This window comes from Kryptolebias marmoratus, linkage group LG3 (genome assembly GCF_001649575.2).
Source record: "Kryptolebias marmoratus isolate JLee-2015 linkage group LG3, ASM164957v2, whole genome shotgun sequence".
Classification (NCBI taxonomy): Eukaryota; Metazoa; Chordata; class Actinopteri; order Cyprinodontiformes; family Rivulidae; genus Kryptolebias; species Kryptolebias marmoratus.
In genome coordinates this window covers 674,115-690,772 of record NC_051432.1, presented here as the reverse complement: position 1 = coordinate 690,772, position 16,658 = coordinate 674,115, and the positions used below count along the sequence as shown (strand labels likewise).

At 41.6% G+C, this 16,658-nt stretch overlaps 1 protein-coding gene across 1 annotated transcript in view; it reads left to right on the top strand.

Moving 5' to 3' along the window:
* Positions 1-16,407, top strand: part of LOC108247445 (metal transporter CNNM1-like) — a 35,023-nt gene extending 18,616 nt beyond the window's left edge. The window contains exons 7-10 of the mRNA XM_017435576.3: positions 3,747-4,026; positions 10,205-10,309; positions 13,784-13,888; positions 15,718-16,407. Of these exons, the coding sequence (XP_017291065.1) occupies positions 3,747-4,026; positions 10,205-10,309; positions 13,784-13,888; positions 15,718-15,812 (585 nt within the window). The 3' untranslated portion in view covers positions 15,813-16,407. The remainder of the gene's footprint in view (positions 1-3,746; positions 4,027-10,204; positions 10,310-13,783; positions 13,889-15,717) is intronic.
* Positions 16,408-16,658: the final 251 nt, after the last annotated feature.

Sequence of the window (16,658 nt, the reverse complement as noted above, 5' to 3'; positions counted from 1 at the left end):
GCGAGAGACGATGGTCGTGGAACAGGCAAGGGTCGAGATAAGGCATGAACAAGGAATGAACGCTGGACATTTACTGGCTGTGAGGCTTTCAATAATCTGGCACTTGAGATCTGGGAGCTGTGAGTATATATGCAGTCAAGAACAGGTGAAGCAGATGAGACTAATGGCGTAGACATGGAAACAGAGGCGTGGCTTGAGACTGGGAGTGGGAAGTTAGGTGGCTGTGGCATGACTAGAGGCAAGAGGAGTGGCAGGAACAGATGGAGCTGTGACAGGGAGAGTTATAATGAAAGCCAAAACTATCCTTGCTGAGCCAAGCCATTCTTTTTTTTTAATGAGTACAGGCTGCTGCCATCTGGTCGAAGGTACATGGTACCAAACTGCCAAACATAAAAAAATAATGTTCCTTCGTCACTGTTGGCCTATTAATAGGTTGAACTGATCAGACCAACTGAAGCTTAGCAGTCCACATCTGTATATTTTGTTACTTTGTGCACGTTACACTAATGACATTTGTTAGTTGTTATTTGCTGTAGCTATTTTCTGAAGGCTACAAAACAAATTGCCCCACAGGGATAATAAAGTTTATCTTACCTTAGTGTGTGCTCAGGCATCTCAAACTTCTGCTGAATTGTTCAGTAAACTTTGTGAATTTGTAATTAACATATCCAGGTCCATCATAGTCTTTTTTTTTTTCTCACAAAACAAAAACACGCCTCTACACGCCACAAAGGTTGGTGTGTCGAGGTAGTTTTTTTACACGATGACAAAGCTAATCCATGTTAGATTAAATATTGGGACCTGTGACACTGTCAGTGATGAGTAAAATTCCTGTGCTAGCTTAGGTAGTTTTGGCAAATGAGATTATTATTATTAGGCTGAGATTTACATGAATCATACCGTATAATTCCTCCAGGTACCGACAGACACAAGTGGCTTTCTCTACTGATGAATTTATTGAATCCATCTTGGTACAGACTCAGTACGCACACCGTGAAAACAAGAAAACAAAAAAACACAGACAAAACAACAATTAGCTCAGTTAAAATAAAGACAATCATCGGATAAAACTTCTTCTATAACATAAAAACAGACAAATTACCTCGTTGGCTGAGTACCAAGTAAGGAATTACGAAAAGACCTTTTCTTCTTGTTTCCTTAAACTTTAGTGTCCATTCTTTCTCCCCTTTACTTGAGATCGCTTTTTCTTGACCTATATCTACTCAGCTCAAGGTTACTTTGACACCATAGCTCTCTCTAGCGGCGCTTCACGAAATCAACATAAAACACATAAATATGTAGAAATAGAAATGTGGCAGTTACATACCGATTGGTTATGCAGAGTTGCTGATCAGCAAGGCTTTCACGTTTTTCACAGAGTACACACACACACAATATTGCATTACTTACTATGATAAAAGAATAAAACCCACAAAGGTCTTTCACTATTTTTAAATATTAAATAAAAAGCAGAAACACAAGGTAGACTTTTTCTGACAACTTCATTTGTGACCCAAAATACCCAGTCAGAAAGTAGCATTTCTTATTTCTGGATAAAATCCAGAATAAATGTATCCCTCTGCACCCATCCATATTTTTGGATATGTAGGCACACAGAATGCAGAGAGAGAAAAAGAGACTGCGCTGAGAGAAAACAAGATCAAAATCAATTCCAAACGTGAAATGGACTATTTAACGTAATGCACTACCTCTGCTCAGATTGCCACAGAGTTTAAAAAATATATATATATATATATATATATATATATATATATATATATATATATATATATATATATCCATCAGTGTTGCAGTGGCTGGGTTCCAGATCTACTAAAATATAACATTGTGTACTGGCAAAATGTGATTTCTTCTCAAATTTGGCTCAATTTGATTTTTTTAAAGTAAAGGATTTTAAACACTTCCAAAAAGTACATACATTTTTTGAAGTCGAAGTTAGTAGGTGCTAATCTGTAAGTATATAATGTTTTTTAAAAGCTGCTCTTTGGAACTTGTTAAAAACATGTTTTTTTGGATTGCAGTAGACAAACAGATTACCTGTGTGTGAATGAGAGGGAGGCAGGTAGAACAGTGAGGCTACAAGGAGCAGAGGTCACAAAGGTGCAGGACTTCAAGTACTTAGGGTTGACTGTCCAGGAAAACAGGGAGTGTGGTAAAGAGGTGAAGAAGAGAGTCCAGGCAGCATGGAGTGGATGGAGAAACGTTTCAGGAGTGATCTATGACAAAAGGGTGGCAGCAAAGGTCAAAGAAAAGGTTTACAAGACAGTGGTGAGAGCAGCTGTGTTGTATGGTTTGGAGACTGTAGGACTGACAAAAAAACAGGAGACAGAACTGGAAGTGGCAGAGCTGAAGATGTTGAGGTTGTCCTTGGGAGGGACAAGGATGGACAGGATTAGAAATGAGGTCATCAGAGGTACAACACAGATTGAAGGACTGGGAGATAAAGTTAGAGAGGCCAGACTGAGCTGGTTTGGACATGTGCAGAGGAGGAACAGAGGGTGTATTGGTAGAAGGATGTTAGAGATGCAGCTGCCAGGAAAAATACAAAGAAGAGCTATATGGATGCAGTTAGAGAGGACATGGAGGTAGTTAGAGTGAGGACAGAGGACACAGAAGACAGAGTTAGATGGAGGAGGATGACTCGCTGTGGAGACCCCAAAATAAGAACAGCTGAAAGAAAAAGAAGATGTGGACAAATATTTTATCATTTTGATTTGTTAAGTAGAAATATACAGATACTTCACTTTAAAGAATAAAATGCATTTAAAAACATGATCTGGAACTTTGTATACAGAGTATGATTTCACTGTGTTGTTTTCGAAGAATTTATATTTATCGCCTGACCCTGAAAATGAAAAAGTGATCCCGTTTTTGGCTGTGTGTGTGTTTGTCCGTTATCAAAATATTCCAGGATGTTTTTAATGGAACTTTCAGACAGTAATCACTGCATGTACATTTACAATGTATTAACTTATGAATTACTCCAGTTCAAGATGGTCACCACAAATACAAAAATGACTATAATTTGGCCAGTTTTTACAAACATTGGGCTAAAATTTGGTGTGTTAGTAGCTAAGAGTCATTACCAACACTTACGTTGATCAGCAAGATCTTTTAATATTGCATGAGGTCACACATAATGTAGTTTTTAAGATTTGTTCAAAATGGCTTTAACTCTATTATTTTTCATAACATTATCTTTGTTTAAAGCTCTGACATGAAACAGCGGCAGGTGATATGCATTCCTTCAAGGAATGATAGGTTTTTAAATTTAATTAGTTAATTGTACTTTTGTAATATTGACTGAAAATGGAAATAGTGCTTTACAAAGCTACAGCCAGTAAGAATATTGTGCTGCTCACTGTTAGTTTGTTATGAGGTCAGAAGTATCTTGCAACAACCCATTGATATTACCATTAAAAATCAAAATAACCCACAGTGAAAAAGACAAAAACAAAACCATAAACAGGAACAAAAAACATGACCAGAGGATTTCCTTTTAGTTGTTCCAGCCTGAAGGTTTTATGTTTTGTGTTGTTGGGTTTATTTACTTATTGAACTGAAAACAAGGCAGTTAATTTTTAACTTGAACCATAAAACCCATTTATGCTTTATGTAAAATGTTCTCCAGTTGAATTTGAGCATAAATCCTCTTAAAATCAACTTATAAAAAAAAATGATCCAAACAAGATTAATACCCAGAATCCTTTGTTCCTCTGTGTCAGATCACCCGGAGCCACTACCAGAACGCAGTAACAGCCACCAGGATGGACAGTTCGCCTCAAACTCCTGATGCCGACACCCGTTTGGCAGAAGCTAACATTTCAACACTAGAGCCTCCGGTCACAGATAACGCTGCTACACTCATGGCCCCAGAGCCCACCACAGCCACCCTCATGCCCCCACCCAGGGAGCCCAGCCGACCCAGCTCGGCCCGGACCAGAGGACATCAGTCCAGTGTCCCACACAGCACCTCCCTGCTGAACGAGAAGAACCGGATCGTCCGTGAGTACTGTTAATTTTAGTTACATGTGAGTCCAAAAAAAAAAGTTTACGGGTCAGACTGGAGTAAGAGATTATGTGAGCCATCTGAGGCACACAAACCAAGCTGCTCTCAGAAAAAAATTGTTTTGAATCCATTGCTATCAGGTGTGGTGGAGAGTAAGGCGAACCCAATGCACAGACTCATTCTGAGAGATTCTGGGAAAAAAAAAAAAATCTACAAAAATAAAGAGACATGAGGGAAAACCAGACAGTGCATGACAGCGACAACAGACCAGTCAATAAGTGGAGGAGATGACCAGGTTTTAAATACAGGAAGTGGTTAGGAGAAGTGGGCACAGGTGAGTGATTACAAATTTGAGGCAGGTGAAGATGGGCGTGGCAGGTAAATGGAAGTTACTCTGTAACTATGGTTCTTTGAATTCCTGGATGACTGCCAGTGGCAGTAAACAGAGTAGATATGTCTCCTCGCGATCCGCACAGGTCGAGAATAAACAAAATCACGCAGGTGACACATAGCTCACCTGGGCGTGCGTCTATAGATAGCACATGTGAGGCTACGTTTGGCCTCTTAGGATCTTCTCGTGGGGAAGAAGTTCCAAGTGACCAGTGTGACTGGCAGTCATCCAGGAATTCACAGAACCATAGTTATAGAGTAACGTCCGTTCTGTTTTATTCCTTCCTGACTGCCAGTGGCAGTAAACAAAGTGGATGACTTATGCCAGCAATGTCACGAGGAACGCAGTACTCATCCCCCTCTCAGGAGGTAGATGAAGCCAGAGGCAGGATCGCCGAAGCCAGTATAGACTCGTGTCCTACGTTGAGGCGGTAGAATCGTGCAAAACGTGCATGGTGTCGCCCATGATGCCGCCGCACAGATATCTGCTAGTGGTACCCCCTCATTGCCACCCAGGATGCAGACACACTCCTGGTAGAGTGGCACCTAACCCCCGAGGGGGCAGCAGCCCCCACAGATTCATAAGCCAGCGCAATGGCATTGACAACCCGATGCGACAGCCTGTGTTTTGAAAGGGCCCGCCCCCTGTTCTGTCTCCCATGAGAGACGACCAGCTGGTTTGATCGTCGAATAGCGCCCGTAGCAACAATGTACTGCTGTAATGCCCGAACTGGGCACAGCGTGTTTGCCAACCTCTGTTCCTCAGACTGAAATGGGGGAGGGCAGTATGACCCCAGTTCAATAGCTGTATTCACATAGCCTGGGGGCAGAACCTTAGGCAGAAAGGCGATATTCGGCCGCAGTGTCAACCCTGACCCATCTACCTTCCAACGCAGACAAGTAGGGGTGATGGCAAGCACATGGAGCTCACTGACCCGCTTAGCTGTTGTTATTGCCAACAGAAAAGAAGTTTTCAGGGACACTAGTTTCAGTGGAGCAGCGCACATGGGCTCGAAAGGTGGCTCGCTTAAGGCCTTCAACACCAGTGGGAGGTCCACTCGGTGGAGAGTGGACAGAAGCAGTGGAAATGGGGGAAAGGCATACAGCAGACCGGCTGGCCATCCCTTTGTGAGGGCATCCATCCCCAGTGGGGTGCTGGTCTCTGCCAGGGAAAACCACAAGGGGCAATGTGTACTGCTCCTTGAGGCAAAGAGATTAACCTGGGCCCTGCCAAACCGGTCCCATATCTGTCGAACCACCTGAGGATGGAGCCTCCATTCCCCTGGCGGAAGCCTCTGGCAGGACAGATTGTCAGCCAGAGAGTTACTCATCCCTGATAGGTGCATAGCCCTGATGGAGGCAAAGCGAAGGTATGCCCAGGTCCACAGCCTCCGGGCCTCCCTCAGGTACCGCATCGACCTAGTGGGGGCCGACAACGGAACTGCAACCTGTACCCTTGGGACATGGTCCTTAACGCCCACGCGTCTGTACAGTGGGCCTCCCATTAGGCCAGGTGCAGCCGTGAAAATCTCTCCGCCATCGACCTGCAGCCCTCAGGCTGCATTCTGCCGCCTATTCTGGCCAGTGTCCCCCGAGGTGCAGCCTGTTCTGCCCTGGGCTGACGCCAAGTTCCTGTCACAGTCCGGCTCTGCTGCCCAAACTGTGAAAGAGTGGCGGCCCGAAATTGACGGCACGGGTCTCGTACGTCCCGTCTCTGTGGTTGTGGAACGGAGGGTCCCATTGGCCCACCATGACCACCCCAAGCCTCAGAGACCTGATTGGACTGCCTACGGCGTTTCAGTGCCCTCTCGGCTTCTGGCCCAAACAGCTGGCCCGGGACTACTGGCAGCCTGCGCAAGCTCTGCCTACAATGGACTGAGATTGGGGCCTGCGCCAACCAGACCTGACGCCGGGTGACCACTAAGGTGGACAACAAGCAATCTAATTCCTTGGACATGAGTCCAAAGGCCTGAAGGGCCATGTCATTCATATCCCCCAGTGCTGCTCCCACCATGCCAATGCAGCATCTGGGGCTGAGCCAGGAGGAGAACAGAGAAAGAATTGCCAACACGTGCCATACAGGTTGCAATGTCGTATGCTTGGCACAAAAGGTTATTCGTCACCCGACACTGGGCGCTTGGACAGCAGGCCTTCTCCTTCAGCGCCTCGTCTGGGGAAAGGACCAATGACGCAATGCAGTGATCCACAGGGGGCATGCGACCTAGACCATGATTCCCGAGGCTGTGTATGGATGCCAGGTTCCGTGCATCCCTACCATGGTTGGAGAAGCTTCTAGGATCCCTCCAGCAGTGCTGGAGTTCCTCCAAGAAGGCCGGAGATGGTGGGACCTCAAACGGAGGGGCCTCTGGAGCCTGCCGAAAAAAGGTGTTTCCTGTGGGACGGGCCGCCGGCGCATCATCTAGACCAACTCTGGCCAATGCTGCCAAAATAATTGCCTGTAGCTGGCCTGGTTCCTCCTCTGGGTCAGAGCTAACTAAACTCCTGCAGGAGTTTCCCGAACCATCATTCAACTCCATACTCAGAGGCTCCACCTCCGGACCCCAGGTTCCTGGGGAGTAGTGCCTCTGATCCCCAAGGGACTGAAACTCAGAATTGGAGGCCCTCACGGAGATTCTGTCGTCTTCCAGATCCTCTCCCAACTCCCAGGCTGCTGCCTGGAAAACACACACAGGTCTGGAGCTTTGAGTAGGGCCTTGGGCTGCTCCACCTCGACCCTCAAAGAGTCCAATTCTTGCCAAGATGGGCGCGTCAGCTGAGGCCTCTTCCTCCATGGGCTGCGGTGCTCTTCCGTTGACGCAACCCCCCGCCTCCTGAAACATGGTTGAGGCGCTGCTGAGGGTGGCCGCTCTGCCGCCAACACTAGATCCTCTACCTGCCGTAACCTGTCTGCTCTCACGGACAACAGCAAAATACTGCAATTCATGCACAGGTCAGTCAGACCCTCTCTGAGATGACCCACGCCCAGGCATTTGGGACACAGGTCATGGCCGTCCTTCACCTGGAGAGGAGCCCCACACTCGGAGCACGCCAGCATCTTGCCCACAGACGTGGCAAATGCGGGCAGGCCCTGAGCTGGGCAGAGTGAGTGAGGACTTCAATAAAACTGAAGAACGTGATCACACCTCCACACATAAGTGTGTGCGCCAGTCAGGTAACATGAGCGAACACTTCAATAAAAGCTGAAGCGCGCGTTCAGATTTGGCGTATATCAATATGAGCGCTCGCCAGGAAATCTGAATGAGAACTGTGCAGACACAGAATGCGGTCCGAACCTCCAGCTACCACTCACCTGCAAACTGTTGCCTTGTCCGCCGGACCAGGGGGCAAACGCCAACGTCAGAAGCGGATGAGCCATCCGCGACCAGATGCACCACCACCGCCTGCTACGATAAACAAACAAACAATGAAGACACGTCAACCACTGCCTTAGAAGGCTGTACGAGCACTCCGACCAATAAGTCACAGGCAGGAAGATGCCTTACCATACACAAACGTGTACCTTTTTTTTACCTGCAATAAGTACCGGAAAAACACGGACTATAGGAGCAATTTAACCTGCAGAGCACGCCAGGTCAATCGCTAGAAGAACAAAGAGGCCGAACGTAGCCTCACACGTGCTATTTATAGACGCATGCCCAGGTGAGCTACGTGTCACGTGCGTGGCTTTGATTACATTTATTCTCGACCTGCGCGGAGCACGAGGAGACATATCCACTCTGTTTACTGCCACTGGCAGTCAGGAAGGAATGAAACGGAACAAGTGAAAACTGAGGACAAGTGAATGATGACAGGAATACAAAAACACAAGGAGCAAAAACTGAACAAAGACAAGACTAAACATGAAGACAATCAAATAACAAAATAAAAGAAACAATAAACCCAAACTGAACACAGGAAAACCAGAAACACAAAAAAAACAATAACCCTAAATACAAAAAGAAACTCAAAGAAAACCCAAATCCTGACAATTACAACACATCAGTCAGGATGAATGAAGTCCAATAACATCAGACAACTCAAACAGCTCCTGTAAAAGGTAAATCCAAACAGTGATGAAATTGTTTGAAGAGAAATTGTATAAAAAATGAAAAACAGAATGAATTTACAATAACATAAAATATTTCAATTACAAACTCTGATAAATAATGTGAACCTATTTATGAAAGAGATTTGACTTAAAATATGCTTATTTCAAAAGCAAAGGTGGTGATTGTAACATCAAGTGTTGGGGGATTTTTCACTTCAAACTAAATGCAGATATTTTGAAAGAAAAGGTCACCTAGATTTGCCTTAGTAAAAAACTGGGTCAGTATCTGTATTAATATGCCTCACCAGCTGTCCAAATTAAGATTTTTTTTCATGGTGATTTGGCTCAGGTGTGTGGCAGATACATCTGCAACAAATATTTGGCCAGACAGATCTGGTCATATTATTTAGAGGCTTATAACTTTTGCATGGACTTTCTCCGATTGTCACTGACTCAAACTGTAGCAGAATGTGTTTTTTCGAAATCAAAACTTATTTTTGTAAATGGGATTTTGAATTTAAATGTGGTTAATATGTTTGTGGGAGTATGACTGAAAATGATTTAATCCAGGAGTATAAGTATGCTGGGAGGGGTGATTACTGGTAAGGCTAATGAGCAGATAAACATGTCTGCATAACTGACTGTAGGCAAAGATGACAGAGAAACATTGGGCTGTGACACAAGGTAGGAACAAAGAAACAAGAAAACATACAAATGAAATACAAATGATCTTCTTGTGATAATGATCCAAATCTCGTGACCATAGCTGAGGGTTGGAACATAAATGGATCAGTAAATCAAGAGTTTTGCCTTTTAGTTCAGTTGTTTCTTCACCACAACAGATTGGAACAATGCTGTCATTACTGCGGACAAGGCCCTGATCTGTCAGCTTATCTCTGGCTCCTTCCTGCTATTACCTTTTGTCAATACACCAAAAAATTTAAACTCCTTCATTTGAGGCAAAGACAACCCCAACCCAGAGGGAGAATTTCACCTTTTTCCAGTTGAGAACCATGACCTTGGACTTAGGGCAGCTGACTCTCAACCAAACTGCTCTACACAGCTGAGAGCTGCCCCAGCATATGCTGAAGGTCATGGTTTGTAGATATCAACAGAATCACATCTGCGAAAAGCAGAAACAAGACTCTGAGGTTCCCAAATCAGACACCTTCTATCTATCACTGATATCCTGTCCATGGTGGTGGTGGTGAAGTATTATTATAGCTGTAAATATATTGAAGTATTACAGCACTGCAGTTTATAGTTTTTTTTCAACAGTAGAAATACCACATGATTATTAAATAAGGATTACTGCAAGTCGGTAGGCACAGATGAATCTGATCTGGTTTATATTTAATATTTTTCACTTTAAATAATGCTATCCACCTATGCAGCATATTTAATTTAGTCTAATTATAAATAGTACAATATAATGAATTGCCCCTCATACTCTAAATGAGCCGCGCAAAAAAAGTTTATGTAAATTTAAGCCACTTTTTTTTAAACCAGCATCATCTTAAGTAACTTGTTGTCTGCATGAGTTTACAGTCTAAAATACATTTTTAAAGCAAAAACTGTTCAATCAATCCAAGACTTAAAAGAATGGGATAGAGAACATGCAAAGGTTCAGTCAAAAACACACCATAAATTATTTCTGATTTAACAATTTCAAATTTGAATGCAATGCCTGAAACAGTATCACATATGCCTTAATTATATTTGTGTTTGTGCTACAGGGAGTAAGTCTGATGGCCAGAAGAGTCCCAGTGATTCAGTGTTTCTCAGGATGGATGAGATTCCTTACATCAGAGAGGACAGATCTGAGACTGACTCACACTCTGGTTTGTTTCACTCTTTTTTTTTAGTAAAACTTTGATTCAAGTAAATGTGAAGCTACCAAAATTATAGGCACTCACCTCAGAGTTGTTTGGAATTTAAATGCATCATCTCTGAAGATCTGAGAAAAAAAGAGAAATTCAAGTAATTTTATACCCAGAAAGCTTTTCAAAACTGTGTTGATGTGGTCTATAAAGACTAAGTTAACTAATGCAGTTTTGAAGAAAACTGGAAACACAATTATCAAGAAAATGTCTCAAAATGTGGGCAATTTTTGTCTTTTTTGGCATTTGTTAAATCCAACTTCTACAGTTTAGTGTTTTTAAATAAATAACACAAAAATGCAAAATGTTTGTTCTGATGATTTTAAAGGCAAACTTGTACTCCAAAGGTTTTCCAGATAAATTGATATACATTTTTGGAATGCAGGCATGCACTCAGTGTAAACACGCTGCAGAATCCTCTGAAAACCATATAGAAGTTTGAGTCAGGTGACTGACCTTCATTAGGCTGGCTGTCGTCTGTGGAGGTAAACAAATCAGAATCTCAGAGAAGATGTTTAGGTAGAAATATGAGAGTGGCTCTGCTGCTAAATGTGAAAAGAAAAGAATAATATCGAGTAAGACAACTGTCAAAAGTAAATATCAGGAATCAAGCAGGATGATGGAGCACCATATAGACATTCAAACACACACGGCTTTTGCAAAATTTCTGCTAGAACAATACATTTACCTTATCAATGTCCATCCCTCTCACATGTCATTATTATTTCCCATGAACAAAATAAATCTATAAGAATCTTGGCATTTTTTGTCTTTCCGCACACCATTTATACTTTTCTCAACAAATCTGAGCGTAAATACTTACCAACACATCAAGATTGTCTACTGTCTCCATCCCAAATGGCTCTTTCATGGATGTCTCTATGGTTGACCTATTTTCTGTCACTTTGGCTGTTCCTGTAGGTAAACAAAAACATGTGGTATGCCGTTCACAAATTTTACTTATAAATTTCTAATTTAAGGGCACATAATTTATCAGTGAGAAAAAAAAGTACTTGTAATGAAGTGTAGTGAATATATTTTTTGGACTTGATACTGCAATGAGTATCACACACCTGAGTGTGTTAAATTTGTTCTCTGCATTTGACCCATGAGGGAGCAGTGAGCAGCAGAGGTGCAATTTGGTGATCTAACCTCCCAAATTCCAACCCTTAATGCTGAGTGTCAAGCAGGGTGGCAATGGGTCTCATTTCTACAGTCTTTGGAATTAACTAGCTGGGGATTGAACCCACAATCTCCCAGTTTCAGGGCAGACACTCTACCACTCTACCACTAGGCCACTGAGCTGGTAAAGGAAATGGTTATGGTGTCTCTACTGGTCGTCTTTACTGTGGAAAGATCTAAATTTTGAAATGAAATTAAAACTACAAATACATTTCTTCCTGTATTTTTTAGCTTTATTTGTTTGTTTGTTTGAAAGAAAAGGCTAGAGAAAGTTTGTGTGTATTTTTAGCTTTTTTGGTACGTTTATTTACATGATCTACATGACTGTGGATGAGATCTGGTTCAAAACAAACCAGAGATTAGATCTTTTTTTTTCTCTTCCTGTGCAAAAAAACATAAATAAGGTGATTCTGGGTGTTTTTAAAGACACCACACAAAGATGCATCCAATGCAGCACAATTAAAGCCAGTTTTAAGAGGGTTTAAAGTGTATGTTTGAGATGTGCCGTGTTTGTGTTTGAATCATGATTTACATTTCTAAATCTTAATTTTGTTTGTAGTTAACTTAACAGTTAGCACAACTGAGACTGCTTTCTTTACTGTCATAAAACTGTGTTTTGCTTCGGCGTATAATTACAGTCAAAAGTTTCCATTCACTCATCATGAGCATTAATGTCATAAACCTTTCAGGCTGTTAAAGATTTTTTTGAGCTGTTCCTTTTTCTGAGTGGAATAATTATAACATACAGCTTCTGTAATTTTCACAAACAAGTTTAAATTTATTGTAGATTTTCTCTAATCCACACAAGATCAAAAATATGCATATATACATTTATATCCATACACTCACCTACATCTTTTAAAACGTGATGCTGACAGATCTACAATGTAATTTAACAACTAACTTCTAATTAGTGATCATGATTGACTGCAGCATACTTGCCAACCATCCCGCATTAGGCGGGACAGTCCCGCATTTAGCCCCCCCGTCCCTCGTCCCGCATCACCCTGTGCGGGACAGCCAAAAGTCCCACATTTGGCCCTGGCCTTGCCTGTGGCCTGACCCACAGAGAGGTTCTGACGGGCCATACCCCATATCGGGTATTATATGTTATAAGTCCATGAATAAAAAAAATTTATTCATGTAAACAGGTTGACACATTGACATTCCCAAATGTTGGCAAGTATGCTGCAGCTGGTAGTTCCTGTCCACAGTGAAGCCAATTTTACATCACCATGAACTGAGAGGACAGTTGGAGCTCCTGCTCCAAAATAACACACCTTCAAGCTGGACTGAAACTTACAGCTGTCCACATGTCCAAATGTCTACTGGAGAAAGGTTCGATGGTTGGTCACAACAAAGATTGAGCTGTCTGGCCACAATGACAAGAAGTTTACCAACTGTCAAGCATGGGGTGGTAGCACCATGCTGTAGTACTGGTGCATTGCACACAAAATAAATTAAATAATGAAGTTAAGATTCTTCAATCTTACTAACATCAACAGCTGGATGGTTGAAACTTGAACACAGTAGAGCATTTCAATACGACAATGATCCCAAACACACATCGCAACTGGTTTCTGATTGGATAAATTAGGAACCCAACTTCCAACCAAAACCCCAACTTCAACCTGATTGAAATTTTGGGACCGTGCTTTAAAGCTAAATTTGTGCCAGGAAACCAACCTATTTCATCAAACTCTACCAATTCTGCCAATAAAAGTGGTCAAATCTCAGTCAGAACTCTACCAGATGCTTTTTGATGGATACAGATACCTGTAGTCGAGTTACACCTTGCTTAGGAACATTTACAAAATATTAGTAGCTGTATGTATGATAGTTGTATGCATAATTTCAAACCTGGGTGGATTAGAGAAAAAAAAATCTACTTTTGTACCCAATCCTTGTTTTTAAGTCATTGAAGCTGTAACATTGTTTAATTAATTGTTTAAATAAAGCAATTAAAATTTAAAATTATTCTGACACTCATGTCCACAATGAGTGAATGTAAACTACTGACCACAACTATATTTAGCACAAGCAATTTGACATGATGTGCAATCAAATAAGAGCAGCAACCCAGATAAAATAATATTAATCTTACTGAGTTGCCAAACACTCCTAAAGTTGGCTACAATATGTCTTTAGCTGCGTGTAGTTCACACACTCAGCTCAGAGTCACACAAGAACTGAATGTCCTGTTATAGAAACTGCTGACAGCAAAGTTCATGAAAATCTTCATGTTTTTTTCAGACATGGCCTCTGTTCCCTTGGAAACGGACACATCCCCTTTCATCAGCAGCCTGTCACTGAGTGGCTCAGAGGACACGTTGGGCAAGAAACTACTGCTCAAACTTAGTTAGTCTCTCAGTTTTTCTCTGACCCCTTTTTTCTTACTCAAACTTTCACATGTTCACACACACTGTTGTGGTCAGTGCATTTTTGAGGTCAGCTCTGAACCCAGACAGACAGGACTGGAGTAGGGGAGAAATGATTTAAGTGTGCTGAGGAGCTTAATCAGTAAATAATCATATCAAAGGTGATTTAATCAGTAAATAATCATATATAGAATGATTTAAGTGCGTTCATATAAAAAAAAGATTCAATCAGTAAACAATTATATTTAAAAATGATTAAAGTGTGTTATTAAAAGTGTGAATGATCAATGAGCATTATGTGACAGTAGTAACGGTTGTGAAAAGACCACTGCTTAAAAAGGGGTCAAACGGTTAGGAGGGAAGAACAGCATTTTAGGAGAAAAAGGAGTAAATACTCGGAATTAGGGGCAGCTACTTATGAGAATAAGTGGTAGGGTCATGTTTATGCAACTTCTCCAGGTTGCTCGGAATTGATGGAGTAAAAAGTTAGGGTTTTTTCAGAAGCTATGAAATTTGATAGTCTAGCATCAGATTTTAGTATAAAATATGAGCCATATTAAAAACTTGGTGAGTGTTTTATAGTTTATTTGACAATATATTATTTCTGTGTACAGGTGTAAGGAAAAAGAAGAATAAAGTAAGTTGAAGAAAAGCAGAAGTTAGAGCAGCAGCTCAAGAAAAAGAGTTGAAAGATAAAAGTAAAACACCGGAACAGAGTTAGTTGGGTTCTGAAGACATGGTGGTTCCATCAGGACGTATTTATGGGCACTCTAGTTATTTTAGAAGTTATAGCTGTCAGAAACTGACCCTAAAAACTCCGATCTATCATCCTACCACTGCTTGCTTCAATCTGGAGTTTAGCCGGGCCAGATTTTAAAATTCAACAGCCAACTTCTGAGACTAGGACAGAAGAGATGTCATTCAACTGCACTTCATCTTTTTCTTGAGCTTCTACTCTAACTTCTGCTTTTCTTCAACTTAGTTTATTCTTTTTTTTTTCCTTACACCTGTACACAGAAATAATATATCGTCAAATAAACTATAAAATACACACCAATTTTTTAATAAGGCTCATATTTTATACTAAAATCTTACTATCTGATGCTAGACTATCAAATTTCATAGCTTCTGGAAAAACCCTAACTTTTTACTCCATCAATTCTGAGCAATCTGGAGAAGTTGTGTAACTCAACTTCACCCCTTTTTCTCGTAAATGCCATTCTTCCCTCCTAACCTTTTTAACCCTTTTTAAGCAGTGGTCTCTTCACAACCGTTAATACTGTCCCATAATTCTCATTGATCATTCACACTTTTAATCACACACTTTAATCATTTTTAAATATAATTACTGATTAAATCTTTTTTATATGAACGCACTTAAGTCATCCTATATATGATTATTTACTGAGTAAATCACTTTTAATATGATTATTTACTGATTAAGCTCCTCAGCACACCTAAATCATTTCTCCCAGTCCTGTCTGTCTGGGTTCAGAGCTTACCTCAAAAATGCGCCGACCACAACAACACACACAAGTTGTAAATAAATATGTGTGTGTGTGTGAAGACTTGATGCCTTTCCTAGCTGCTTACTGAAAGTCAAGTATCAAAGATTAGTGCAAAACTGAGAAGTTTTAATGTAGATACCATGTATCAAAATCCAGATCAAAACTTTTAACATAACAAAACAAACCAAAATATCAACAAAGGCCTGTGTATCACTTTCTACATTTCTCAATGATCACACTGATATAATCTCATTTTTAAAATTGTATTTAGTTTAACTGTTAACCTGTCTTCCTTTTGCAGGCCACAAAAAGAGGAAAAAGTCTTGTGAAGGCGAAAAGACACCAGAGGACATTTCTGAGCAGCCACTGGTGAAAACCTATGTTAAAAACACCTGAAGACTCCATCATCAGATGGTTATTTAAGCTGTAGAACATCTATCAGAGTTTTATCTGAAAATACACCCCACCCACCTGCACAGTTGGAGACTGGAAAGTGAACCCATTAAGCAAACATGCTGCAGCTGTTGGTGGAACACACCATTTTATCAAAAAAACTGCAGGAAAAGCTTTGGCAATATGCATTACACCATTGCTTCTCACCTTCATTTGCTCAGACTTTCCACATGGATCCTCACAGCAGAAGGACTGTGTAAAAGAGTGACAATGAATGTAAAAAATATGCATAATTATCACTTTTAGTTGGAGCTAAAAGGAATGTCATTACAGAAGATACAGAGCAAAGACACCAAAGATGTTGCTGTTTTGTACATGATGCCCCCACACCCCTAAAATCCAACAAATGTCTTCAAAAGAACGCTGGTCATATTATGCTAATGTTTTTATATTCAAAGTTTGTCCAATTAGTTCTCACTACAGTTTAACTTTAGCCTAGAAATAGATTATTTATCAACAAACATCCCTTCCCATGGGCTCACCACCTATGGGAGGGGCCAAAGGGGTTGGGTGCAATGTAGGATGGGTAGTGGCCGGAGGTGGGGACCTTGGCGGTCTGATCCTCGGCTACAGAAGCTGGCTCTAAGGACGTGGAATGTCACCTCTCTGGTGGGGAAGGAGCCTGAGCTGGTGAATAAGGTTGAGAGGTTCCGGCTAGAAATAGTCGGGCTCACCTCAACGCACGGCTCTGGCTCTGGAACCAGTCTCCTTGAGAGGGGTTGGACACTCTTTCACTCTGGAGTTGTCCCCGGTGAGAGGCGCCGAGCAGGAGTGGGCATACTTGTTGCC